The sequence below is a fragment of the Manis pentadactyla genome, chromosome 10, assembly GCF_030020395.1.
Source record: "Manis pentadactyla isolate mManPen7 chromosome 10, mManPen7.hap1, whole genome shotgun sequence".
Taxonomy (NCBI): domain Eukaryota; kingdom Metazoa; phylum Chordata; class Mammalia; order Pholidota; family Manidae; genus Manis; species Manis pentadactyla.
In genome coordinates, this window is record NC_080028.1 from 106,153,753 (window position 1) to 106,180,048 (window position 26,296).

Consider the following 26,296-nt stretch of genomic DNA (forward strand, 5'->3'; position numbering starts at 1 on the left):
GATGTGTTGGCGATGAGTGGGCCTGTGTCCGCTCGGGTGGGCTGCAGCGCTGCTCCTCCAAGGGTGAGCTATGACCGACCAGGAGACGGGCCTCCCATGGGTGCTGCAGTGGAGCAGAGGTGTCCCGGGAGGGGGAGCCAGGCAGAGGCCCAGGCAGCAGGCACGCCTGTGTTCCTGCTGTGCTGGGGAAAGCAAGACACAGCCATGTGGCAGCTGCGTCCTTGCCGAAACCTGCGCGTGGCTGTGAGCAGCTTCCTTCCTCATCACCCCAGACTAGAAGCAACCAACGTGCCCTTCAGCAGTGGGTGGATCAGCAAGGTGCATCTGTGCCATGGGGTAGCGGTCAGTGCTGAGGAGGGATGAAAACCACAGAGGGATCTGAAATGCACGTTGCTGAGTGAAGGGGCCAGTTCACCCTGTGTGACTGCAGCTCTGTGCATCCAGGAAAGACAGTGGCAGAGACTGTAGATGAGTGACCGCTGGGCTTAGGCTGGGGGGACAGACTGGGCACGCCAGCATGAACGTGTGTGTGGCTTAGGGCTGGTCATGCCATTATGCGTGTGTGGGTTCATGCACATGCATGTGCTTCCTGGCTCTGCCAGCTGCAGGGGGCCTAGAGGCAGCCCCATGCCACCAGCTAGCATTGGGAGCACACTGCACCCTGATCTTGGGCTCTGACATCACTGTCCAGGGAAAGGAACCAGGGCTCCTTGCAGAAGTGCTGGCTCTAAAGCTGCAGCAAGAAATACAGGAAGAGCTGGGGCAGCTTGTAGTGCCAGGCAGTGAGCAGTGCTCAGAATCCAGCATGGCAGGGGCAAGTCCAGGGGCCACAGGGCCAAGTGCAAGAGCTCCCCATGGCCAAAGCAACAAGATAAAGGGCACCAGGGTAAAACCGGAGCTGAAAACAGATCCCACAGGCCCACAAAGTGTAAATAAATGACCTCCTGAGTGGGGAAGATGAATCCCCACACACGGAAATTTCAAATAGCAGACACAGTGCTCTTAGGGCATGACCCCACCCTCTCAGGAGTAGGCTGTGCATGGTGACTTCCTTCCAAGGAGGACGTCATGGATGAGGAGGGGGCACATCCCACAGGGGAGACCCCCAATCACAGCTCAGCCAGGGGGCAAGGTCGCCTTGAGGTGATGGGAGGACAGGGGGCTTCCCCTCACAAACCCCGAGCCCAGGTCATCCTGAGACATATCCAGGCCCACGCCACCTGGTGGAGGGACATCCTGCAAACACCTGAGCTGCGCTCACACCATCAAGGTCCTCGAAACAGAGGAAGCCCAAGAGCTATCACAGCCCAGGGCTCGAGGAGAGAGGCGGCCCAAGGTCTGGTGGGGCCTAGAACAGAAGGCAGGTGGGGACACTGATGAGATGGATTAGCAAAGTTTCACGTGGGTTCCCGGATGGTGGCCAGTGGCTGGTGTGGAGCCTTAACTGTGGGGAAGGGGGCTGCACGGTGTCCAGGAACTCTGAAGGCATCACATTTTTCCTGCAAGTTTTCGTTTATGTTAGTGTAGTGTACCCATATGTCCTGCCCTGAAAGGCCTTGAGACAGAAGGGTCCGCGGGAGGCCTGGCAAGGGCTGTGTCTCAGGCTGGCACCTGATCATTAGAATATTTGCCAGTAGGAGGTTTAGGAAGTGAGGCATTTTGAGAGATGTGTGTGGGCTTCTAAGAAGACAAGAGGGGTACTTGTACATGCAGAGAGCCACAGGGCCCCAGAGGCACGCTGGCAGGTATCTGTTTCCTCCTCCATCTCCTCAAGGTAAGTGAAGTGGTGCAGCTTCACCTTATTGATGAGGCCCCAGGGCCCAGGGAGGTGGCGCGAGCCACTCAGCCAGCAGGGAAGGCCAGCGCACTCCCTGGCCAGTCCGCCACGAGCGTCTCCTGGGCTCACCCTGTTTGGGCACCAAGGGTTCCTCTGCCGTCCTGGTCCCAGCGGCCATGCTGACCCCCTGCTGTGCTCCTGCAGGGCGACTATCACCAGAGCAGAACCAAGGTGCTGCACCTGAGCATGAACCCAGCCAGCACGGCAAGGCAGCGCCTCCGTGAGGACTGCGTGCAGCTGCAGGAGGAGTGCAGGGGGCTGTGCGGGCTCGTGCATGCCCTGGAGAGCGGCCACCCCACCCTGGCCGACCTGGAGGTCGCCGTGGGGCTGCCGTCATCTGAGGAGGTGGCAGGTAGACCCTCCCTGGCCTGGGTGGCCGCGGGGTGATGAGTGTCTGTGTGTGAGTCTGTCCATTCTGTACACCCTGTGTGGGCAGCAGGCCCCGTGAGGGCCAGGTGCTGGACTGGGGTCTGTGCAGAAGGCCTGCCCCAGGGACTCAGGAAGGAGCTCAGGCCGCAGTGGAGAAAAAGTGGCTGAGGTCCTTTCAGACCCATAAAAACAAGCTGATCTCGTCAGTTCATGTGTGCCCATCAGTCATGAGTAAGTCCCACCTCCCTTTTCGTGGGACTGAGTACATTTCACAGGCAGCAGGCCCTCTGTGGTGTGGCCAGCACAGCATGAGAGCTAGGCCCCAGGACACTGCCTTCCTGACGTGCCTCACCCCCAACTGTGGCTTTGTGTGTCAGGGCCCTGGCCTTGAGCGCAGTGGCTGCTGGAGTCTGCTCACTCCAGGCTGCAGAGAGCGTACGACTGCCAGTCTGGCCCTGGGAGCGTCCACTCCACACGTGGCCTGGGGTGCTGTCCGTCAATGCTGCTTTCTGGGGTCACCACCCACTGGGCAGCTGCAGGTCAGAGGGGCCCTGGCCATGCCCAGAACACAGTGCTGACACCCTAGCCCCCAGGTCTGGCGATACCCCCAGGCCCTGCCCCTGGCGAGGTCATCAGGGATGTCTGCAGGGGGGTCGCTGCTGTTTCTCCACGTCTGCCTCATGCATGCCCTGGTTGGTTTTCCTCAGACAAAGCCCTGTCCTCCATGTTAGTCATCTGGTCTCTGTGGTGGCAGTGTACATGCTGGTCTGTGCCGGAAGGGCCAGCCCGTCTTTCTCATCTGCCACAGGCCAGTCTCACACCCATTTTATCAATCTTTCAGAGCCCCAGCTTTTCATTGTTTTTTTTTCTCCAGGATTATTCTGTTTTGTTGTCATTTCAGCATCTAGAGGCACATAGAGGCAGCTGTGCTCCTTGGCTTGGAGACCTGCCTCATCCTCCGCTGACCTACCCCCTCCCCTGACTGGGACCCTGGCGATCATGTAGGGCCCACCTGCGTTATCTCAGCTGCCTGACATTTGCAAAGTCCTTTTGCCAAATGAGGAAATAGTTCTGAGTTCTGGCCTGTCTTGGTTGCCCCTCCATCCACTGGAATACTGATTTCCTCTCTGACCGACAGACAGTCAGGACTGGACGAGTAGGATCAGGCAGAGCCCGTGTTCATGGGCATAGCAGGACTCCCAGCCCTGGATGGAGGTGGGTGGGCCAGGGCACAGGGGCCAGCCTGAGGGGGAGGCAGGCACCAGGGGAGCCCTGAAAGCCCCGACAGTTACGGGAGGGACACCCTGACCTCTTCTCTCCTGCCCTGCTCTCACCCTGTACGTACCCTGCTCTCACCCTGCCATGCCCTGGCCCCTTCCTGCCCTGCCATGGTGTCTGCAGGGCTGGGGGGTGACGTGTTGTAGGTCACAGTAGGCTGCTGGATTGCGCAGCTCAGCGAAGGCTGGCAGGAGAAGGGCTTCCCGGGGCAGACTGGGGGCAGGACAGGGCCGCCACACCGGTGGCCTTGTCCTCTGAACCCCAATGATGGGGCCACGCCGTGCTCATCATTGCTCGTCCAGGGGAGTCACACTCTGCTCCACATGGCAGAATTCAGCCGAGCCGGGTTCCAGGCCTGGCTCTGCCACCTTGTCCTGTATGTCCTCAGACAAAGCCTTCGCCTGTCTGAGCCTCTGCCCCGTGTTGGCAGAGGCTGTCAGAGCCGGCACTGCTGGCCACGCTGCACCACTGTGAATGGTGAGATGGAGTCATATGTGCCGTAGTTAGCAGTGTGGCTCTGGCACATGGCCCAAGGACAGTGGTCCCCAAACCGCCGGGAACACCAGGGGCCTTGACGGGGAGTTCCTCCCCCCACAGAGAGGCCACCTGCAGGCCGCTGCCTCCCACCCGGCCCTGCATGTGTGCACCTGCTGCATCCCTTCTGACAGGCAGAGCCAAGCCACTTGCACACAGGTGTCTCCCGGCGGGTTTTCCCCAGGCCTGGCTCTGCCTCGAAGGCCTCATCCCTGTCCCTCGGAGTCCCTTAGGGCCTCCCCCCTGTCCCTGGAGGGCTGGCTTGCTGCCTGTCTGCCACCCCTCAGCCTGGCCTCCTTTCAAGCCTTTTCTCTTTGGGCTGCTCAGCCACGGAACCGATTCTGGGTTCCTCCTCCTTGATCTCCCACTACCTAAAGCAGTCATCACATGTCAGATCTGAGGCCTGGCTGCGGTAGCAGGCTTTCAGGGATTGCCACGCTCCAAAGGAGGCAGAGAGAGAAGATTTAAAATCTTGTCTTCCTGAAAGCAGACAGATTGACTCAAAAATGACTCAGTCAATAAAAGATGAGCTCTGAAAAGGCTTCCCTCTCCTGAGAGAGCCCGCCTTCTGGGGAATCGGTCTCCATGAGCCGCCGTCAGAAATCACCAACACATCGACACGCAGAGTGGACAGAGAGCCACAGGCTTGTGCAGACGCCCCTAGGGGTGGCCATGTAGCTGCCGGCATACCTGAGCAGGACTCCCACGCCATCCCGCCCAGCAGCCCCTGCGGGCCACCTGCCGGGGCACACATGCAGGAAGTTGCTCAAAGGAGTTCAGTGGTGTTGTTGGTCCATGTCCGGGGTTTATCATGTCACGTAACTACCAGGTGCTGCTCTGTCCTGGATGGTTCTACCTCTGGTGGGTGTATGTGAACATGTGCATGCTTGTGATGTATGTGAGCATTGCCTATGACTGTCTGCGTGCGTGCGTGTGTGCGAGTGCACACCCCAGGCACTTTGCTTCTGACTGTCCTTGGTTCCCTGCCTGTGGGGATGAATGTGGTGATACTTGGCAGGTGGATCTAAAGCTTGAGATGAGCCAGTGCACATGACTTGAGTTCCGGGTTCAGTGGGCGTGCATTTCCTGGGTCCCACTGCCCGGGCCCCATGAGCACTACAGCCAACGTCCCCACCCTCATGGGGAGGGTGCTTCATTTGGAAGAAATGGGTGATAAACAACCAAACAGATAAGTAAGTACAATAGGGTCAGGGCCCAGTGGCTTCTGTGAAGATACCGGGAGGGGCACCTGGGGGTGGCATGGTCAGGAAGGCCCCAACGTCCCACCAAGGCCAGCCCTCCTGAGCCAGGCAGCACCTGGCACTCAGGAGTGGCTCCTCCAGTCATGCGTCCCTGCCCATGGCCTCCGGGAGACCCAACCCACCCTGGTGGCCTGGCTGAATTCCAGCTTCTTCATCATCAGGCTGGGTGATGCTGAGCAGGGTGCCGACCTCCTCTGGGTCTGTCCCGCATTTGTCAGGTGGGTGTTCCCGCTAGGGCCACTCTGAAGACCAGACGAGGGGCAGGTGGAGACCTCCCACCAGGCTCCGCGGGTCCTCCGGGCCTGAAGAGCCAGTGGGTGGGCGCCTGGCGCCTGGGTAGCTTGGGGAAGGCCGTCCCCTGGGGCTTCAACTGCTCTCTGCCCTCGGTGCAGGGAGGGAGGTTTCCTGAGAATATGATGCCACATTAGTGCCTGCCTGTCACCCGGGACTTGTCCACCCTATAATCTGGTGGGCTGTAATTGCTGGTGTCTTTTCAGATCATTTATGTGCAAGGTGACAGGCTGCTTGCCGAAGTGAGCTGTTAATCACACAGAGATGCCCCATTTGAAAGCCAGCACTGTGCTTACCCAAGGCAGCATCTGCCAGGCAGCCTGGTGGTGGGTGCAGGCTGCTCATCTGCATGTAATTCCAGGGTGAGTGTCTCTCTCTCTCCCTCTCTCCCTCTCTCTCTCTCTCTCTGTCAGTAAAATGTGCAATTTCGGGCCCAGCAGGGGACTGTGGGCTCAGAATGGAGAGCCCTGGTTGCCGGGGAGCCCTGGCTCCAGGCGCCCCAAGCAAAGCCACCAGCTTGAGTGGCAGAGGGCTGTGTCTGGTGGGCGGGAGGCTCCTGTCCGCCTGTCACAGAATCCAGCAGCTGTGGACAGTGGCAGCCCGCACGCCCCTTGGGAAGGCCTCCTACCCTGCCTGTTGTGCAAGGAGGCCGGTGCCCTTACACACCTGTCTGGTGCGGCTCACAGACCTGTAGAACGACTGGGTGCCCCATGCACATGCCAACAACTACTCTCCTCTCCTGCTACTTGGATCTGCATTAAGCAGGCAGCCTCCAAGAGCAGCGGGCAGGATGCAGGTGCCAGGGCAGGCAGTGGCCCTGCTCTTCCACATGTGGTGTCCCACGGAAGGCCTGCCGAGGGCCTCGGTCCAGTCGAGAGCTCGTCTCCCTCCGCCACTGGCCCGTGGATGCAGACCTACAGTCCCAACTTTGCAGAGCTGGCTCCCACTGGTGCTAATGAAATCACATAACTATTTGATGCCTAATTATTAAATATTTAAAAATGTAAAACTGACATAGTTTAGAAGTTACGAGATACGAATAATTCAACCCCGGCCAGCCCAGCTTTGGGCCTGAGTAGAGCCAAGGGTCTCACTGCTTGCCGGGAGGCTTGGAGCCCTTCCTGTGGGGCACTGGGAGCCCAGCTGAGCCCCGCAGCTGGGCCTCGCACACGGAAGGGTGAGGATGAGGATGCTGGCAGCTCCACCCTCATGTGGGCTTCCTGTCTATGTGAGCGTGATTTTGTGGCCTCAGCAAAGCCCAGTACTCAGCCGTGCCAGGGATGTGCCCCTCACAGAGGTGGGCCGCTAACCCAGCAACCAAACTGTGGGACCATGTTTGTCCTCTCCTATCTCCAGACCCGATGGCCTGCCCCACAGTTGCTCCCGTGAGCTCCCCGAGGCCCGGGCTCCCACCTATGTGGCCGCTGCACCCACAGTATGTCTTCCTTCCAGACCTATTCACCAAGCATATGCTTCCCTGGGCTCCATTGCCAGCACCTCTGACCCAGGGGTCAGACCAGCTGAGGACCTTGACCCTAGCCCACAGCGCTTCCAGGGCCTACTCAGAAACAAAGCTCAGCAGAGTGCGAGCATTGGCCCTGCCACTTGCTCATCCCCACATCCAGTGGCCAGTTTGGCTCCAGGCTTGCCCTCCCCGACCTGTGGAAGATGCAGGACCTGTGGGCCGAGAGGTCCCAGGGGGTGGCTGTCAGTGGGCTGTCAGCTGCCACCACCCTGGGGGAGCACCCCTCAGCTGCGTGGCCTCCCCTGACCCCAGGGGCCTGCAGCGCCTCAGCCTTGGTGCTCAGATCCAGCTGTGTCACCGCTGCTCAGCACCAGCAGAGACAGCTCCCTTTGGGAGCAAAGAGCCACCGTGAGAGCCGGTGCACCCCCTTCTGAGCCTGACCCCATCGTGGAGCCAGGCCCTCGCCCACCTCATGGCCGTGCTGAGGAAACACCATGGAACCAGCTCGGCAAGTGGCAGAGAGGTGGGTGAGCCTGCCGCTGGGGAGAGGCGTGCCCAGCTCTCTGCCCCGAGGATCCCTCCTGAGTGTAAGGCACCTGAGCCGGGTGGGGCCAGGGGCCGAGGATGCCTACCGCCGGCAGGCCTAGGCAGCGCTGGGGCTGCGGTGGCACCCCTGCCCCTGCGACACCCTTGCCCCGATGCCCTGGACCCTCCCGTGGCTCGTGGCTGGCCCATCTCAGGCTTCCTGCACCGCCCCCGTTGGTGTCCCTGCCACAGACCCAGCTTGGGAACAGCTGCCCCCCCCCGTCAGCCTGGGCTCACAGGGCTTTTTCTGATGGTGAAATACCAGTCATTTTTGGTGGTTTTCAAAGCCTGAAAGTTTTAGTACCAGCTAAGTGTTTTTTATTCAGTTTTCAGAAAGAAAAATGACTCTGGCCTGAGTCCCCAAAGGGAATCTTTAACAACTACCCCAGAAGCTGACCTGGGCCCGCCCCCCTCGGCTGCCAGGGACCCCCTCCGGAGCCTGGGCAGGCCTCCCCTTAGCTCCCCTCCCCGACCTCTGTCCGCTGTAGGGGAGGGGCCGTTCCTGGGGTCCAGTCTCAGCACCAGCTGCTTTTGGGGGTGCCAGTGCCTCCTCTGCCTGGGCTCTGACCCCCATCATCTTGGGCTGAAGCCCCTTGGAGCTCTGTGGTCAGCACGTGCTTGTAGGGACAAGGATGTGCCCAGGAGCGTTTTCGGATGGCCTGCGCAGAGGCAGACGTTCTCCGGTTTGAGGTGCGGGCCAGCCTTCTGCCTTCTGGTGCCACGGGATTGTGGGCGCGCACTGCCTGCCTTCCTGCCCCCACTCCTCTCTGGCTGTGCCTCAGCTTCGGCCTGCCCTGTGCTGGGTGCTCGCACCCCGTGACGCCCCGTGTCTGCAGCTGTCAGGGTTTGCGGCTGTGTTTCCCATCGGTTGGGGCTGTTCCGTCCCACACCTGCTGCGCTCCTCCTCCCGCGTCCTGGTTCTCCATCCAGAGTGCCTGGTTGCTCTTCGACCCTCTGGTTGAGTGGCCACACCTTTTGCGGAGCTTCGAGAGGCAGCAGGCCCTCCGTCGGCTCTGGGATCACTTTCTTTCCCTGGCTGTGTCCCCCCACCCCGTGCCCTGCCCCCCTGCGGACCTGCTTCTGCCTGCACCCTCAGCCACCCACCCAGCACTCACTTCACCTGCCTTCCCAGGGTGGCTCTGCACCTCCTGAAGCTGGGTCCCATTTCCTGATCTGGTCTTTGACTCTGTCTGCATCCAGGGCACATCTTTCAGGAGCTGAGAAGGAGAAGGGGCTCGTCTCCAGGCCCTGCATGTGTGGGAACGGCCCTTGTCTGCTCTCACACTGATGGGTGCTGACCAAGGGCAGCCTTCCAGGTGGGAGTGTGGTGGGGCCCTCCGCCGGGCAGTCCTGTGACCTGCTGTGGGTGGTGTCCCTGAGAATCAGATGCCTGCCTGGATACCCAGAGCTTTGGGGATCCCAGGAATTTTTCCCTAAAGATTTTAGCTTTTTCTCTATCTGTGGTGCTGGAGAGACCTGTCCTTTACTTCTGGGTGTCTGTCCTGTGTGACTCCACAGTAACTTCCCCCTTCCCATGTTCTGTCATCTCTTTATGTAAAATCCATTAGTTGATATTGGGCAAAATCTCTTGTTTTACTATATCCATCCCTGATTCATTTGAACGGGGCACTTCCTGGGAGGCACCGTGCCGTCTGCCAGCTCTGCCAGGATGTCTGTGACGGGTTCAGCACTGGGAGCCCCCTGCCAGGCTGCGCAGGCCGTCTCCTTGCCTGCCGCTTAGGAGTTGTCGCTGCTGATCCTTTTATGCCGTCTTCTCCAAGTTGCTTTTTCTCAACATGCTCTTAACTCTGTCCACAGGAGGAGTGCCCTAGTGCCCGGTGGGCCTCCCCTGTGTCTCCGCATAGGAGCCAGCAAGGCCCCCACGTGGCCACCCTCTGGGTGGGGAGGTTGGCCGGCAATTCCCGGGCCTCAGTGCTGGGGCCGGACCTCTGGGACTGCTCTGTTGTGCGTGAGAACCACGGCCCCATGCTCTTCCAGCAAGGGCTGCCGCCTGGGATCTGGGAAGAGCGGGACTGCCCGCGGACACCATTGGAGACGCCCCACCCGTGCCCCTGCCACCGCTGTGCTGCTGCAGCCTCAGCACCAGCTCTGCCGAGTCAGCTTCCTCTGCCCGGCTGCCGTCCATCTTCTGAAATTTTGCCCGCCCATCGTCTGCTGCTGCCTCTCCTCCGTCTCACCGTGTTCCAGGAGGCAGCAGGATGAACACGTTCCACTTGCCATCTGCAGGGAGACCCCCCGCATGGGTGTTTACGTTGTTTAAACTGCCTTTACAGCTCTGCTCGTGGGTGTGGTTTAGGGTCATGGAGAAATGACAGTCGCAGTTTCTGTGCTTGGTTGTTGACATGCACTGGAGACACGATGTGACAGGGGCCTTGTCCTCACCTCCACTGAGTGTACGCTCTCGTGAGGGAAGTAAGCATTGACCAAAGAATTCTTTTAAATACCCTGTTGTGTGATGATAAACGCTGGGCAGGAAGTGCAGTGCCTGCTGGGAATACAGGGCAGCGACCGCCTCTGTTCCAGGGAAGCGACTTTGAGGTCAGCATGGGTGAGTGAGCTCAGGGCAGAGGCTCCTCCAGGTGTGTTCAAAGGCCCTGAGACCGGCAGGACAGCAGTGCCTCCTGAGCATAAAGTAAAGCTGTGCAAGTGAACTGGAGAGGTGGTGGGCCAGGTCACTCAGCAGAGGCCTGGCGGCCACAGGAGGAGACTTTCTTCTGACCACATCTTCCCTTAGGAGCTGAGAGTTCTGTGCAGACAACCTGGGCCCTCACACAGGACAGAAGAGGAGCAGGAACCCCAGGAACAGAAGGCCCAGGGTGAGGCTACTCAGAGCTCAGTGACCCCGGGGGGATCTTGGGGTCCTGCGACCCATATCCTGGTCCCAGCTCTGCCCTCTGTGGGGCCCACCCTCCAACACTAGCTGCCTCCGCTGTGAAGGGGCTGGCTTCCCCCAGGATGGCTGGGTCCCCAGTGGGTGGTGGGCAGCTCTGCTGCTAGAGCCCTTCTGGACTCAGCCTGCCCCAGGGAACAGGCAGAAGCTGTAGCACCCCAAGTGCATAGCGGTGCTGGAGCTGCATCTGTCCCACAGAATGCAGGGTCAGGCCCTGTTAGGGTCTCCGGCAGGGCAGCACCCCGTGCCCAGAGGCCATGTGGCCCTGGCTCATGTGTAGGCACAGAGCAGGCACAGGAAAGGAGGCTCACAGGCCCCTGGGGCCTCTCCCCAAGAGCTGTTCACATCTTTAAGAGTGTTTCTACTGCTGTCTTCTTTGCTTGTGCTTCTCAGCACCCTCAGGAAGGGCATCCAGAGGGAAGTGCTGGGTGCTGGTGGCTCCCAGAGGCCTGAACCATCCCAGGGCATGGGTCAGCCGTGGCAGAGCCTGCACGCTCACAGGCACAGCCGGGCTCTGCCGGCCGGTGCAGCTGCGTGGACTTCCCCTGCCTCTGTGTGCCTGCCTCTTGCTTGCTCTCCCCACCTCATTCTCCAGATTTCAGGCTGTGAACTGGATCTCCAGAGAGATGTGCCCATACACGCTCCTTCATCCTGACATCTCTTCTCCCGCCAGCCTTTATATAATAGCATGTGGTTTATTTTTGTTCTGTGTCCTTCACACAGAGCTCACACAGCTGATTTCTGTGATTCCAGGAGGAGCCAGGTGTTGGAGATGGGTGGTGGATGGGGGCTGGAGATCAGAGCATCATGTGGCCCTGGGGACGTGGCTGGAGGCAGCCAGTGGGTCTGGGCTGGCCCATTTGCTGGGCTGGAGCAGATAGCGCTGCTCAGAGGCCCCAGCCTCCTCCCACCCCCCCACACCTGGGTCCTGGCCATCTCCCCGCATCCCTCCCTGTCCCCTGTCCCTGCACAGAGCCCTTGCAAAGGGCTGGAGAGGGAGGACGGCCCAGGGTTTCCGGGGCAATGTGGCATGGGTGAGAGGAGGGTGTTGGCGTGGTAGGGGAAGACAGTTGTGGGCAGCTTCCCCGGCCGGCGTGGTGGGGGCCAGAGTCAAAGCGCAAGAAAGACAAGAGAGGACCAATTGCAGGTCCCAGCCAGGGACATTGGCTCAGCAGTGTTTGCCAGTGTGTGGACCTGGCCCAGGGCTGAGGCCCTCGCTGTGCACAGGCAGGGTGAAGCCTGGGGTGGCTGGCCCAGGGGCTCTGCAGAGCACTCAACAGACCTGGCAGGGCTCCCAGCCTGCTCTGCTGGGCTCTCTGCCTGCAGATGGTCATCCCCAGCAGGTCAGGCCTGAGAGCGGCTGCCAGGCCCTGGTGGTGCAGCTGTTACTGCCTGCAGGTGGGTTCAGAGCAGGGTCACCACAGACCCCGGGGGTCTCTGGCCCTTGGCCTCTGGGGCTCCGGAGGAGCATCTAGTGAGCGCCACATGCACCTGCCACCAGCCCCACCAGAGGAAGCCTCAGCTCGCTCAGGGAAGAGGCTACATGAGCAGTGGCATTTCCAAGGCAGAAGGCCCATCTTTTACTTATTTAATCCAAACCGTTGTGTGAATTATTCATTCATGTTTATATAAGTGACTGAACCATGAGGCTGGGCAGGAGGTCAGAACACTGCTGTGCGCCGAGTCCGAGCAGCACCCACCCACGGTCTCCCCGCTGAGCCGTGCTGGCCAGGCTCCAGCTGAGAGACATGCCTGGTGACCCACCAGGTGAGGCCTGGCAGGTAACGCCTCTCACCTCACTCACTGACCTGAACCCCCAGGTGCTTGCAGACCCCATGAACTGGGTAACAGGTAGCATTGTGCTGTCACCTCTACGCAGAGGGGCTGTTTCCTTCTCTGAGGTCAGGCTGCATTCATTACCAAAATGTGGTCCTTCCCCCTGGACTTCCGAGGTCTGTCAAAGGCAGCGCTATCCCTGGCGGGGATGAGATACCACTGCAGAAGCTCAGTCCGTGCGTCATTCCTTCTAGGGTAGGCTTTGCACCTGCTGACGGATGCAGGGAGGAGCACTGGGGTCAGAGCTGCCAATTACCCTTTGGTTTCATAGTCTGATTACTCAATTAATCAAGGGCTCCGCATTGTGGCCTCAGTGGAGAGGCTCTCAGTTCCAGAGTGACAATGTCCTCCAGGCCCTCGGAGCTGGGTGATGGCAGGGGCAGGCGCCTGGCCAGATGGACGTGTCTGGGTACATAGGCACTGAGTTTGGTCCCTCCGTGTGCTGTGGAAAGCTGGGAAGGAGTTGTGGCCTGGCATCAGGATTCCTTGTTCAGAACCGGATCATAGCCAGTCACAGGCTGCCTGCAGAGCTGCAGACAGTATAGACAAAATCCAGAATGTGTGCTCAGCGTTCCAGAGCTTGTGAGAGGCAGTGAGGTGGTGGGGAGTTTGGTGTGGCGTGGATGGCCTTCCCTCTGCCATGTATCTGCAGCCAGCGGTCAATCTCGCGTGTCCCTTTGTGAAATGGGAAGAGAACCTGTGCCCACCTCACAGCCATGTAGTGGCTGCAAGGCACTTTGGCCCCCTCGTGTTGCTGGCAAGCTCCTGCCATCAGTAAGCATGGGCCCAGCCCCAGGGTCTAGCTTGAGCCTTGCAGCAGCCTCTGAAGGCAGCTGCATGCCTCCTGGGAGGGTTGGGGAAGGTTTCTGTCCACATGCAGGCTCCCTGTCCCTCTCACCTCCTGGCTGCATCTGCTCATGTCAACCTGGCCGACTTGGTGCTGCTTGTCCTCAGCTCCAGCAGGGAGCTAGTGGGCCCCAGGCCTGCACACGGCGTCCACACTGGCACAGGACACACCATGAGGAGGGGGACCACCGTCCTTGTCACCATGGTGGTGGTTGTGGGTGGGGGTTCCTGGGACTCACAAACCCTGGCTGGCTGGGGTACCCCCCTCCCAGGGTAACCCCAGGCCCTGGAGGCAGCAGACGGCTGCATGTCCTCAAGCAGAGCCAGCCTTACTGATGCACAGGAAATGGAGCCTAATTATGTGGAAGGCATCTTAGGTGAGGGGCTCGCAGTAATAGCTGTGTACCCTACTGATGTGGCTTTGCGCCCCTGGCTTCTCCCTGCCTGGCCATAACCCTTGGCAGGCAGGCCTGTGGTGTGTGGGCCCAGGTGGCTTCCCATATCCTGCTGCCCAGGGGGCCTGTCTACACCCAGGGGCCTTGCCACCGGGTGGAAGGCAGGGGAGCCCCCAGGGCAGTGTGACTAGGAATCTCCAACAGTTTCTGCTCCCGAGCACCCTCCCTTGCCACTTGTTGATGCTGGTCCATGGATGTGGACATCTGGCCTCCAGCAGGGACTCGGCTACAGACAGGGGAGCGCTGGTCAGCCCTCAGGTGAGGGGTGCAGGCCCAGGACCACAGTCCAGGATCTGGGTTCCCAGTCAGTGCCCCCTGGCCTTCTTCCCTGATGTCTGCCAGTGAGGGGTCAGGTCCAGCCCCCCATCATTTCAAACCATCACCTGCTGACCTGGGGCAGCCGTGGTTGTGCTACCATTCAAGAGCCCACCCTTTTGAAAGGAGCCGGACCTCCGAGCTGGGAAGGTATCTGGCCTTCAGAGTCACCGGTTTCTTTAGTTAGGGTTTTTAACAGAGTAACTTCCTCATTATTACCGTGAAGGTCAGGCTGTTGTTAGCCGGTTCTTTTCATGCTGGTATCTAAGCACACACTTCAAGACTAGATGGCGTGTGGCCTGCCCACCCTGGGGCAGATGTGGCTCGAGGTTGGACCCTGTCTCTTCCTTGTCTCTCAGTCTGTGACCTCTGACCCTGGCATCTGGGTTGATGACCCCAGCACTGTCCCTTCGCCTCCGGCCTGGCCAGTGACTCACCTCCTTCCCCCCTTCCTCCCTCAGAGCTGAAGAAGCAGGTGGAAAGTGCTGAGCTAAAAAACCAGAGGCTCAAGGAGGTGTTCCAGACCAAGATCCAGGAGTTCCGCAAAGTGTGCTACGCGCTCACGGGCTACCAGATAGATGTCACCACGGAGAGCCAGTACCGGCTGACATCCATGTACGCCGAGCACAAGGCTGACTGCCTCATTTTCAAGGTAGGGCCCTGGTGGCAGCCTGCAGCGCATGGAGGGGGCCAGGTCATGAGCCCCCTGGGTGATCCGTTTCAGCCAGACAGCCTCAGGAAGGCAGGATAGCTCAGGTAGGGGCTCTGCTGGCCCATGGCCACCAGCTTTACTGCAGCCCTGGGCCTCCCATAAGCCATACCAGCCAAGCCCCGAGCCGGCCTCGCTAGGCGTCTGCCGTCCCACTGCCACGTGGGCCCAGCCCTCTGGCAGGGGAAGTGGTGGCCTTTGGTGTCCACGGTACTCAAGGGAGGGCCGCATAAATGAGGAGAGGCCAGTGCTGGGCCAGGCGGTGCCAGCAGGCCCAGAAGCCCCAGCCAGGGGCCTTGACGTGTGCAGACAGGACATGCTCCCCAGCGCGTACTTTTCGGGCTTGCTTGAGAGGCAGGGGCTGGAGCTGCAGGCAGACGGGAGGGCAGGGGCTTCTCTGCTGTGCTGGCCCCAAACTGTCTCTGGGAAGTGTTGTAGTGTGTAGTGCTGGGCAGGGCGGGGCCCGAGTCGGGGGTAGCCCTGGGCCTGTGGAATCATGTGCGAGCTAACGTCTGGGGAGGCCCTGGCGGTGGAGCACCCACAGTGTGCCCAGCTGGTAGGGCCCTATGGCAGGTGGGGCCAGCACCTGACTGGAGGGGCCAGGAGGCTGGCAGCATGAACCAGAGGCCCAGGAGACCTGCCGGCCTGACCTCTCCTTTCGCTGTGGCGCCAGTCTGGTGCTCGACCGTTCAGGAGGGGCGCTGAGGACCAGCGGGGAGGCCTTCATGCAGCAAGGCCACTGTGCAGAACAGGCCGACTGCTGCCTCTGCCCGTTGTATGAACAAGGAACCAACCTTTTTCCTTTTTGTAAAGAAGTTAAGGCCAGTGTGACCTGTACGTCTCATGCAGAGCTCGGTGGGCAGAGGCGTTCTGTGTGCAGTCGTGAATTTCCCCACGGGCCCCCATGCCCACCTGCTGCTTTCCAGCTGAGGGGCTGGCCAGGCCCGGGTTTGTGGGCCCTGGGTCCTGTCATGGAGGGAGGTGGTCCCCTGGGTTCCCCCTTAAAGGAAGTCACTCTTGGAAGGCTTGTGGCTGGCTCTGTGCTGCCAGGGCCTCCCCCTTTCAGCTTCCCTCCTTCCCAGCGGCCTCTGGCTCAGCCCCACATTTGCTCCCTGGCACAGCACAGAGTCTCTTCTAGGTTTCTGGCTTCTCAAGTCACAGTCTCCAGTTTTCACTCCTTGGAGCCCTTAGGACTTCAAATATAATACCCAAACGCTCGGAGCAGCGTTCTGTCAGTGAACCGTCAGAAATGTGCGTCCCTTTCGCATAATTCTACACATGCTTGAGTAAATTGGGATTACTGACAGGTGCCCAGCAAGCTGCAGTGACCCCATGGGGTTTAAGGTTCAGTGAATGGGGATGTGCAATTCTCGTGATCAGCTGCTATTTAGTGTATTGCTCACCAACGTTTATAGATTATGAGACCCAGTTTCCATGAGGTTCTTGAGTATTGGTCAGCTGACATGGCTGATCTTACAAAAGCCTGGAAGACGTTCCAAAGTATTAGTGTGTAAGGGTTGTTGAAAGTCCCAAAGAACATGATTTGCTTATAATCCCACTTACAAGAAACCCACTGCTTCTGACCTGCAGATGCCCCCCTTCAGTGTTTCCTGCACACAGGCACGGGCGTGTTGGTTATGTTTACACAGCCATGGTCAGTGTTCATCCTGCTCTGCTGTGGCTCGTCTTTCCCAAGCACTGCTCCCCATCCCCTTGAGAACAGACGACCTGGGCCACCTCCAGCTCCTCAAGGGCTGTCCCTGCCTGGCCCTCCAGCATGAACAGTTTGGTGGAAACACCAGCTCCCCTTCACCTTTGAGCCCGTGTGGCCCTGCAAGCTCTGGGGGCCAGGAGGGCAGGGAGGGGGCCCAGGAATGGGAGCAAGTGATGCAGAGGCCACAAGCCACACAGCCCAGGGGAGCCTCTCCTCTTTTTCTGGACAGCCACCCAGAGAGGCTGGCAGTGAGGGGTGGGGGGAACCATCAGACCCCCAGGCTCTCCCCGACCTGGCTCTGCTCAGGCCCTCGCAGGCCCCAGGAGTGCATGAGCACACTAGGCTCACACCAGGCCTGGGCTGCATGTCGGTGCAGTAACACTGGCGCCGTCCCACCTGGGGGCCCTCTCGGGGGCCCTGTACATCCTGCTTCACACCCCTGCCGGCCCTCTGACCCTCAGCTCCCTCCCTCCTGGGTTCCCCTGCAGCTGCCTGTCCCGGGGTCCTTGCCACCTGCCATCAGCTGCAGGCCCGGCCCCCAGCTATGAGGAGTGGGTGTGCCGGCTGGCCCCTGGGGGGACAACAGTGGAAGGCTGATTGATGAGCCGTCCGTGGATGTCCATGTGGTTTCCCCCCGCCTGCCCTGCTGGGCCACCAGCTCTGCCCAGGTGACCCCAGCACACCATGCGGCTCAGGAGGCATGAGGTGTGCGCAGCCTGCCGCCTCTGGATGCGTGACTCCGAACGGTGACCAGCTGTGAGGCTGCTCATTCCCTAGGCTCCACGGGGCTGTCGGGAGGCTCAGGTGAAGCAACAGAAGGACTTTGCCTGTTGTAAAGAGCTGTGTTCTCAGGAGTTGGCGGGCATTGTGGACATGGAGGTGGTGACGCTGGGGACGGGCTGGACTTGGTGCATGAGCGTTGGTACCGCCGCTGTCTCTGCCACCGGACGCTGCTGCGCCACAGTCTCTTTGTCTGCAGGTCAGGGGTCGGCAGTGAAAGAGCTCCCATACATGCACCCGCCACAGTGCCTGACGCAGCAGCGCCAACAGCGGCACAGGGGTACCCCCCAGGGTTCAGGGCGCGTCAGAACTCTTTCTCTGAGCAGTGAACCCTTGACAGACACAAGCTGCTCATCTGGGCCCACGTTTGCCCACAGGACGCCTGTCTCTGGTCCCCCTGGTCAGATTGTCCCACCCCAGCAACAAGGCCTGGGTCAGGTTGCAGGTGCCCCCCAGATGTGGGAGCCCTGCCCTCCAGATGGCTAGTTCCACAGGTGGCTTTTGCTCACTGGATGAGCTGTTCCTTGGAGGCGGGAACCACCCTGTCTGGCCCCAGGGGGCCCTGCCTACCCCCCACCTGTGGGAGACCCCAAATGCAATGCAGTGAGTCCCTCCTAAGTCAGACCCCACCACCCCAGGCCCCGGCATGCATTGCAGTCACCCCTCTTTGTCAGGTCTGAATTCCCGAGGCTGACCAGAGGCTGCACAGTAGCCAGGATCTTGCCTGGCCACAGGCACCCTGCTCAGCCCCTGGCCAGGGCCTGGCCCGAAAGGCGAGTGGACAGAGCCTTGGGGGAGAGGTGTTGCCAAGTCCTGGGAAGAGCAGGGTGGGGACAGCAAGGGTGCACATAGATGCCCGTCCTGCATCCTCCTGTGATCGTGTGGGCACCAGACGCTGCTGCGCCACGGTCTCTTTGTCTGCAGGTCAGGGGTCAGCAGTGAAAGAGCTCCCATACGTGCACCCACCACAGTGCCTGATGCAGCGGCGCCAACAGCGGCACAGGGGTCCACCCCAGGGTTCAGGGCACGTCAGAACTCTTTCTCTGAGCAGTGAACCCTCGACAGACACCCTCCTGCCTGAGTGCGGGCAGCACCTCACAGCCTCTGGACCTTTCCTTCTCTTCCCCAGGCTTAGCGCCAACCACCCACCAACCAGGGCCCCTGCCAGCTGTGGGAGCAGCGGGGACTGCAGTGGGGAAGCAGGAGCTGTTTCCGTATCCCTTGGAGAATCAGGAGCAGTTTCCATGTAACTGGGCCGGCAGCACCGGCTTCCCTAGACGTTAGAGAACATCTAGGACCAGGCACAAGGCGGGCTGATCCCTGACACCTAGGCCTAGTCCCCTCCCCCAGTGCCTGGAAGCCCCCTGATACCTGGCACAGTGCCCAGACAGCCCTCCCCCAAGTGCCTGACCTTTTCCAGCCACAGTGGCTGTTGGACAAGACCACTGAGTCATGGTGTCCTTATTCTCCAAGGTGTGTGGCTGGATGGCAGGAGAAGGAAGGGGAGGGAGACTGGCTCTACCCCTACAGGTTGGGGGGCCATCCAAGGAAACAGGCCGAGTGGCCTTTTGTGGCTTCCCCCCAACCCCCAGGGCTGGGAGTGCTAGAAGGCAGGACCGACTGCCAGCAGAGCCCCCTGCCATCCTCCTGCTCATTGGCCCTGAGAGTGCTGGGCTCTGCCCAGGAGGGGTCAAAGTGCCTGTGGCCACCACCTAATCAAGGCCTAGCAGATGAAGAATGCTACTAAAGATTTGTGGGTGCACCGCAGACAGGGAGCTCTGAAGAGGAAAGGAGATGGTGGCCGGTTGGCCACAGGGACTGGGTGGCCACTGCCTTAGTCCCACCTTGCCTCCAGACTGTCGCCACCTTCAGGGACCTAGGCAGAGGGAGCGTCTCCCCCAGCGCTTTACAGAGGGCCCAGGAGGGGTGTGGGGCACCCTGGAGTCATCTCACCTTTGGGCAGGCCACTCTCTGAGGGCTCAGTCTCCCCCCTGTGATGAGCTTGTCCCGATGCTCTTTGGGTCCCCTTTACTCTGGCCTTCTGGGGACAGAAGGGTTTCCCTGGCAAGCCAAGCCCTCGTGGGGCCCCGAGGGAGGATCTCGGCTCGAGCTGAGCTGCTGGGCCTGAGCGGGCTCGGAGACCAGCCCCAAGGCGCAGGATCTGGGGACCCACCAGTCCCCCAGCCGTGTCACGGCCTGACCACCAGCGCACAGATGGGCTTAGTGGTGGCTGAATCAGGATGGGAAGGGTCACAGTGAAGGGCAGCCGCCTGGCCACTTCAGTTTAGGTAATTTTATTTCCCAGAGATGATTTTTCGGGCAGGAAGGGGGCTGAAGACAGAGTTAGAAATAGCGGCGTGCTGTTCCGGCTGAGCGGCTCTGCAGATGTGCTCCGGGTAATAGAGGGTTTGGGCTCAGCCCACAGCCCTGCTCCAGGAGATGGGCCTGGGGGGGAGGGCGCCTGCCCTGGGGGTGCCACTCTGAGGAGAAATAGGAACTCAGCTCCAGCTTATCGCAGCAAGGGCCTGGCCTGCTGCCCAGCTACTCCCGAGAGGAGAAATAGGCCCAAAGCCTTCATAGTTGTCTTGGAAAGGTTTGTCCTGCTGCACACATGCAGCAGGGGATGCCCACTGGGCCGTGCAGGTGGGCAGAGCTTCCAGGCACTCCGTGTGGGCAGGGCCATATTCGTAGCCCTGTTCCTCTTCCCTGTCATGCTGTGTCACCATAGGTCATGAGGAATTTCCTCCCCTCCTTCCTGAAGACCAGGGAAGGGATGCTCCCACACCCAGGAGAAAACTGGCTACAGGAACAGGCAGTTGAATCCTGGAGTCAGAGCCACATGCACAGACGCCTTCGAACACAGCAGGCAAGGCGACAGGACACAGATCCTAGAATTAGACAAACCACGCATGTGTCCAGCATGGCCTCCGTGATCCTTGCTATTGAGCCTGAGTTTCCACCCCTGTAAACTGAGGAGGTGGTAGCATCCACTCTCGGGGGCAGCAGCACTGTAGGACAGTCCTCTATGGATGAGGGGAGCTGTGTGTACGTGTAACCTGTGACCCTGTGAACGCACACGCTGTGGCAGGGCCTGCACCTGGCCCCCCCACCCCCCCACCCCCAGGCCTCAGGAAGTGCTGGAGCTCCTCAGTCCTGAGCCCTGAGCCCTGGGGAGGTTCTCACTGCAGTGAGGGCCATGGGCTCTGGCATCAAGCCCGTGACAGGCAGCATGGACTCCCTTGCCCACAGGAGAGTCTGACCCATGTGAGGCCAGCCTGCCCCTGGGGCTCTGCTCATTGTGGGTTGGGTGGGTTGGGGGCACATTGGCCCTGGACTGCCGTCCCCATGGGCTGCTCCTGCTGGGGGGTCCTGCTCCTTTCCTGCGTCTTGCACAGCCAACTGAGCTCACAGCCCAGCCCCAAGGCAGCTTCCTCTGCCCGGCCTCATGGGACCACTTCTCCTCAGGGCGTGCTTCCCAGCTGGGCCCTGATGGGAGTCCTTCCTGAGCCAGGCCACCCCAAGCACCTGGGCAGGGAGCCCATCTTGTTGGGGCCCGTCCTGGGGCCCACAGCGGGCAGGAGGGGGAGACGAGTCAGGTGGCGGGGTGAGCAGGAGCCTGCCGTGGGCTGTTGTGGCGGTGCAGCTGCTCCTCAGGGCTCATTCCTCCCCAGTCCTGGCCCACGGCCCAGCCTGCATCCCCATAGTGTCTTGGGCAGGCCCAGAGCATCTGGGGAGCATCTGCTGCCTGAGACACTTTTGGGGCCTTGCTGCAAGGATGGCCCCTGTCAAGTTGTAGAAAGGTGCTGGACCTTGGGCCAGAGCCGCCAAGGCATGACTGTCACCTGCCCCCACTGAGCCGTGGGACCTTCACATGGCTTCCCAGCATGCTTGGGGATGGCCTCCTGGGTCATGATGGGACCTGGCATCCTAGACAGAATGGCTCTTGGGGCTTGGCCTTGAGAAGCTCACACATGCTCCAGGGACTCCCCGCAGTGGTGGGACGCTGTGCTATGGAGCCTGCAGGGGCCCTGTTTTTCCCAAGAGGAACAGTCTGAGGATATTTCAAAGGCTGCAAAGGCCTCGTGCATGCACAGAGCAGGTCAGAGAAGTGTCTGGGAGGGCCCTGGTATGCCATCCTGCTGTCCAGCCTGCCTGCGGGTGGCCCAGCACCTGCTCCACCCTGGCAGCCCCTTCCGTGGTCACTGGAGCCTCCTAAGCAGACGCATGGGCAGGCTATGGGAGGTAGACGTATGGTGTCACCTCCTGGAACCTTTGCTTGCCTGGGAGGTCTATGGCTGCAAGCCCACTCAGTCCCTGGGAGGCGCTGGCCTGAGACAGGAGGGGCCATGGCCAGCCTCCCCATGTCACCACGGACTACGGCCCTGCTCCCTCTCTGGCCTCTTCCTGCAGATCCCTTCCTGCTGGGACCCTGCCCAAGCTCTCAGGACAGAGGTTCAGGCTGAGGACCCCCAAGTACATCTGGCTTTCCCACAGCCCCGCTGCTGCCCTCCTGTCGTGGAAGGGAACCAGCCCCTGCCCCTCATAGCCATTCTCTCTGAGCCTCTTATGGCCGTGTTCCTGCTCCCCTCGTGCCATGTGGCCCTTGCTAGTGCACCTGGTGGCCAACTGAGCATGTTGACACCAGCCAAGCTCTGCAAAGGATGGTTCACTCCCTGAAGAAGTGTCTGCTTTGCTGTCCTTCCAGCTTTCTGGGTCTTTCCTCTTAAAGCAACCTTGTACTTTAGCAGAGCAGACCTGCCAGCTTACCCTCCCTGTGCGTTCATTGCCACAGAGCACAGACTCCTTCAGCGTCCTTGGCCATGGCCCTGCCATCTTGTAGGCTCTGCACTGGCCCCAGAGACCCAGAACAAGCCCCTGCCCTCAGGGCTTCTGTCTAATGGGCATGGCAGGCCACCAGATTCGGGGGCTCACCAGGACAGGGCATGTGAAGGCTGAGAGGACAGCCCTATGCAGAGTAGCTTCCTGGAAGAGTTGCCATGGGGCAGCAGAGGCAGGAGGGGCCAGAGACCAAGGCCTGGGAGGGCCTTCCCGGGGTGTCCTCTGCCCCCCAGCATGCCTCGTGCAGAGGAGCCGCCCTGACCAGGGATGCCCCAGGGTGGGGCTGGAGCAAGAGAAAGGGCTCAGACAATGCCAAGAGGAAAAGAAAGCCTCAGGCTGTGGGAGAGAGGTCCGTGCAGCCTGGCCCAGGAGTCCACGGTGGCCCTGTCTTGCAGGCGCAGGGCTGGAGCCAGAGCACGAAGCCAGGAGTGGGTGCCCCGGGGTTGCCATGGCAATGGTTCTTCACTGAAGGAGGGAGGAATTAGGGGCTCTGGAGGCCCAGCCCTGCTGGACGGCTTCCAAGAGCAGCAGCCTTCTCCTCCATCTCCGCAGTGCAGCATCCCTTGTCAGCTGTTGACCTGGAACCCACTTGTCTGACACCTGCAGCCCTACATGTCCTCTGGGGCACTGACAGTGACCATGGCTCTTCGTCTGAGTGCATGGCCGTGGTCGAGCATCCAGACCCACAACAAGCTGCCTTCCTCTTTCTGTGCGGCACAAAGCTGAGGCAGGAGCTACTCGGGGCAGCCTGCGAGCAGCGAGCCTGAGAGGAGGCTGCACAGCCCGTTTGGTGGGCCTGGGTGGGTGCCCAATGCCAGGAAGGGTCAGGGTCACTCAGCAAGCCAGGCAGGGCCCAGCTGGAGCCACCGTCTCTCCAGCCCCAGCCTGTCTCTGCTCTGCTCTGTTGTTTGCCGCTCATGGGGGCTGCATGGTCCCAGGTCCAAGGCCTGGCCGAGGGAAGCAAGTGAGCTGGAACTGGAGGTCTGAGGGCTTCCACAGAGGAGCCGGGGGGACCTGAGCATGTCCTCCTTCACCTCCTCCCTTGACAGGTAGTCAGGACCACACAGGTACCTTTCAGAAGAAGTCGGCCGGGAGCGCATTCCAATCTCCTGCAGTAACAGTGAGATCTAGGTAGATGCTTTAATTTGAATTTACCTTTTTTGGGTCTCCTGAATTTCAAATAGAGCTGCTTTGAATGCATGCTGACTTCAAAACCTTTCATTTTTCCAATGGAGGAAGCCAGGCTGAGCAGGCATTGGAATTAGAATGACTCAGGATGTCCAAGCAGCCACATAAAATGAGTCGTGGCCCAGGTTCCTCTCTGCCCAGACACACCAGCCTCTGGGGACAAGGGTGAGAGAGGCCAGGGCTGTGTTATCTGGAGGACACCCCAGAGCCACTGCTTGGTGGTATATATTGCTGGGCCTGACTGTTTGGGGATCTGGAGGTAGGATTGGAGAGCAGAGGGATCCCAGGACACAGCCTTCAGCTCAGCATAAGGCTTACCGACCTCAGGTGAAAATTCACAAAGCCAACTGGCATGTAGTGAGTGCTGCATTCCCCGTCACCGGAAGCCTTTGGGAAGAGGCCCATGACTTCTGGCAAAAACAAGGAGTGAAACCAGGGATGAACTAGGCAGCAGCTTCTTCTCAAGAATATGAGCCATCTCCTCCCAGCAGTCAGTGGGCTCCTGACAGTGTGAACAATACAGTGCAGTGGAAAGAGCTGATTCCAATTCCAGCAGCTGGTGCAAAGGCCCTGTGGTGAGGGAGTCCTCCAAACTGAAATGGTGGGTAGGGATAAACCCCAGGGATTGTGGAGGAGCATGGTCTAAGGGAAGGCTGGTGAGGGGGCAGGGCCTGGGGCACTCAGGGCCTTGAAGCATGGGGCAGAGAGCTGCGTCTTTTTCCTAAGAGCAGCAGGAGCTCATTAAGGAGTTTCTGAGAAAGGAAGTTAGGGCCTCAAGCTGGCATCTGGAGATTCTGGGTAGAGGTGGGCTTAGCGGGGAGGGGTGGTGAGTGGGGCCTGCTGTTCCCTGGCCACCACCTTGGCCTGGCCCTGCAGCTGCAGACCCTCTTCCAGACCTTCGTAGTTGGGGGCTGAGGGGGCTGGTGCACATTGGGGGCATGTCTCCCCAGCACCAGGTATAGGCAGGCAGAGGCTCCAGTGCAGGAGATCCAAGGACTGTGAGCAAGCCTGGGGCTCAGTCACCTTCCTTGCTGCCAGCCACTTACCTGTTGACCAAACACAGAGTTACTAGTATCTGTAGCTTCCTAATAATAAAAGAAAATACATCAGAGTATAATGAAGCGTATAGAATAAAACTGAAATCACTCATGACCCCGTCTCCTCTTGACGTCACCTCCCTGTTAGCACTGATGGTTTCTGGCCAGTGTCCCCATGGGTTTCCACGTTCACACTTATTTTCTGGTCAAATAGAGGCCGTAATGTGTAGTTTGTTTCTGCTTCTTTGACACTAGATCATGAGCACTCTCTGCCAATGTTTCCATAATGTGCAATTTTGTGGTGGGGCCATAATCTATTTAATATATTTCCTCTTGGTCACACATTCAACTAGTTCCTCTATTTGTTATTTACTTATTTCCTATTATAAAACAGTATTGTGGTGATAATGCATTCGTACAAATCACTCTTTGCACCTCCGAATATATCCTCAGACTATGTTCCTAGTAGACTGATTATTATTAGTTTAATCTAATTCCAGGTACGACCATTTTCCAGCTCCTATTTGAGTTGTTCTGAATCTGCACAAAGCAGTAGGACTTCAGGGAGCTGAGTGTGGCTCCCAGTGGAAGTCCTGGTGCCACAGGCCTGGGGTAGCACAGAGTACCCTCATGGTGTTGCACCCACAGGAATGCAGGGGCAGCTCCCGCCACCCACCTGGAGGTGAGCAGACTGGGGCCCGGGTCCCACAGTCAGCAGTGCTATTTCTGCTTCCTGGGGAGACCCTGCCCCCCACATTGATGTGGCTTCCCTCTTCCTCCGCACAGCCCCCAGGAACACCACCTTTTCCCTTCAGCACTGTCTGCATTTCCCTTACCCTCAACTTGGGAGCCCAGGGTCAGGCCAGGGCCGAGTCCCCTGGCAGAGAAGAGGCCTGATGGCAGAAGGGGCAGAGCAGGAGGCTGAGCCCGAGGGGGATGGCACATGACTGCCAAGCACAAGGCCCTTGAAGCTCTGCAAAAGCCCAGGCCAGGGCTGTGCTCAGTCTGTGCACAGCAAGATTTGGAGGCTACCAGGGTAGCAAGCTGACCTTGTCCTTCATGTACACAAAGTCTGTTTTCTTCCAGCTGATTTGTAGATTTTCTTTGTGTTTATCCTGTTGTGTTCATGGTGCTTCTTGGATTTGTGGGTGTGACTTATCAAATGTGGAAAATTTGTATCGTTCCCTTAAATATTGTTTCTCTATTCCTCCCGCCTTTTCTGGGACTCCAGTCACACATATGTAAAATCACTTGGTTTTATCCTGTTGGCTACTGATGCTCACATTGTGTGAATGTGAGAATCTCTTTTCTGTGCTTCAGTTTGGATAGTTTCTGTTGCTGTGTCATTAAGTTCACTGACCTTTTCTTCTAGCATGTCTAATCTGCTGTTAGTCTCATCCATGTCTGAAAGGTCCACTTGGTTCTTTTTTTGTATCTTAATTTCCCCTTCATTTTAGTTGTGTATTGCTGTGTAACAAATTACCACAAAACTTAACATCTTAAAACAATGAACATCTGTTACCTCAGTTTTTGTAAGTCAGGAAACTGGGTGAAGTTTAGCTGGATAGGTTCTGCCTCAGGGTCTCTCCTGAAGATGCAGTTGGGCTGCTGGCCTGGACTGTAGGCCTCTGCAGGCTTGGTGAGGTCCGGGGCATCTGTTCCCAAACTCACTCCATGACTGTTGTCTTTACCACAGGGGCCTCTCGTAGGGCTGCCTGAGTGTTGTCTCTGCATGGTGGCTGGGTCCCCCTAGACTGAGTGTCGAGAGAGATGGAGGAGCCAGTGCAAGGTGGAGGCTTCATCTTGGAAGTAACTACTGTTTCTTCTGCCATCTGCTGCTCACACAAACCAGCCCTCGCATGGTGCAGGAGAAGACCACATAGGGTGTGGATCTGTCTTGGAAGGTAGCTACAGGCTGTTTTGGAAAGTGACTGTCATGCGCCTCATTGTGTTCATGTTGTCTTTTAAATCCTTGATTGTGATTTTGTTGTTTTAAAGTCTGAGTCTGCTAATTCCCTCATTTCTGGACCTACTTCTAGTGGCTG

At 59.2% G+C, this 26,296-nt stretch overlaps 1 protein-coding gene across 1 annotated transcript; it reads left to right on the forward strand.

Annotated features, from left to right (window-relative positions):
* Nucleotides 1-12: 12 nt before the first annotated feature.
* On the forward strand, nt 13-24,678 carry LOC118922502 (mitotic spindle assembly checkpoint protein MAD1-like). Its single transcript, XM_057488012.1, has 4 exons — nt 13-243; nt 1,982-2,189; nt 14,446-14,636; nt 22,422-24,678. Exons 1-4 carry the CDS (start codon nt 13-15, stop codon nt 22,509-22,511), a joined length of 720 nt encoding a protein of 239 aa, XP_057343995.1. The 3' UTR covers nt 22,512-24,678.
* Nucleotides 24,679-26,296: the final 1,618 nt, after the last annotated feature.

Coding starts and splice junctions, on each gene's coding strand:
- LOC118922502 (XM_057488012.1), top strand. CDS start 13: ATGAGTGGGCCTGTGTCCGCTCGGGTGGGCTGCAGCGCTGCTCCTCCA. Junction 244..1,981: donor GCCGAAACCTGCGCGTGGCT/GTGAGCAGCTTC, acceptor GTGCTCCTGCAG/GGCGACTATCACCAGAGCAG. Junction 2,190..14,445: donor GTCATCTGAGGAGGTGGCAG/GTAGACCCTCCC, acceptor TTCCTCCCTCAG/AGCTGAAGAAGCAGGTGGAA.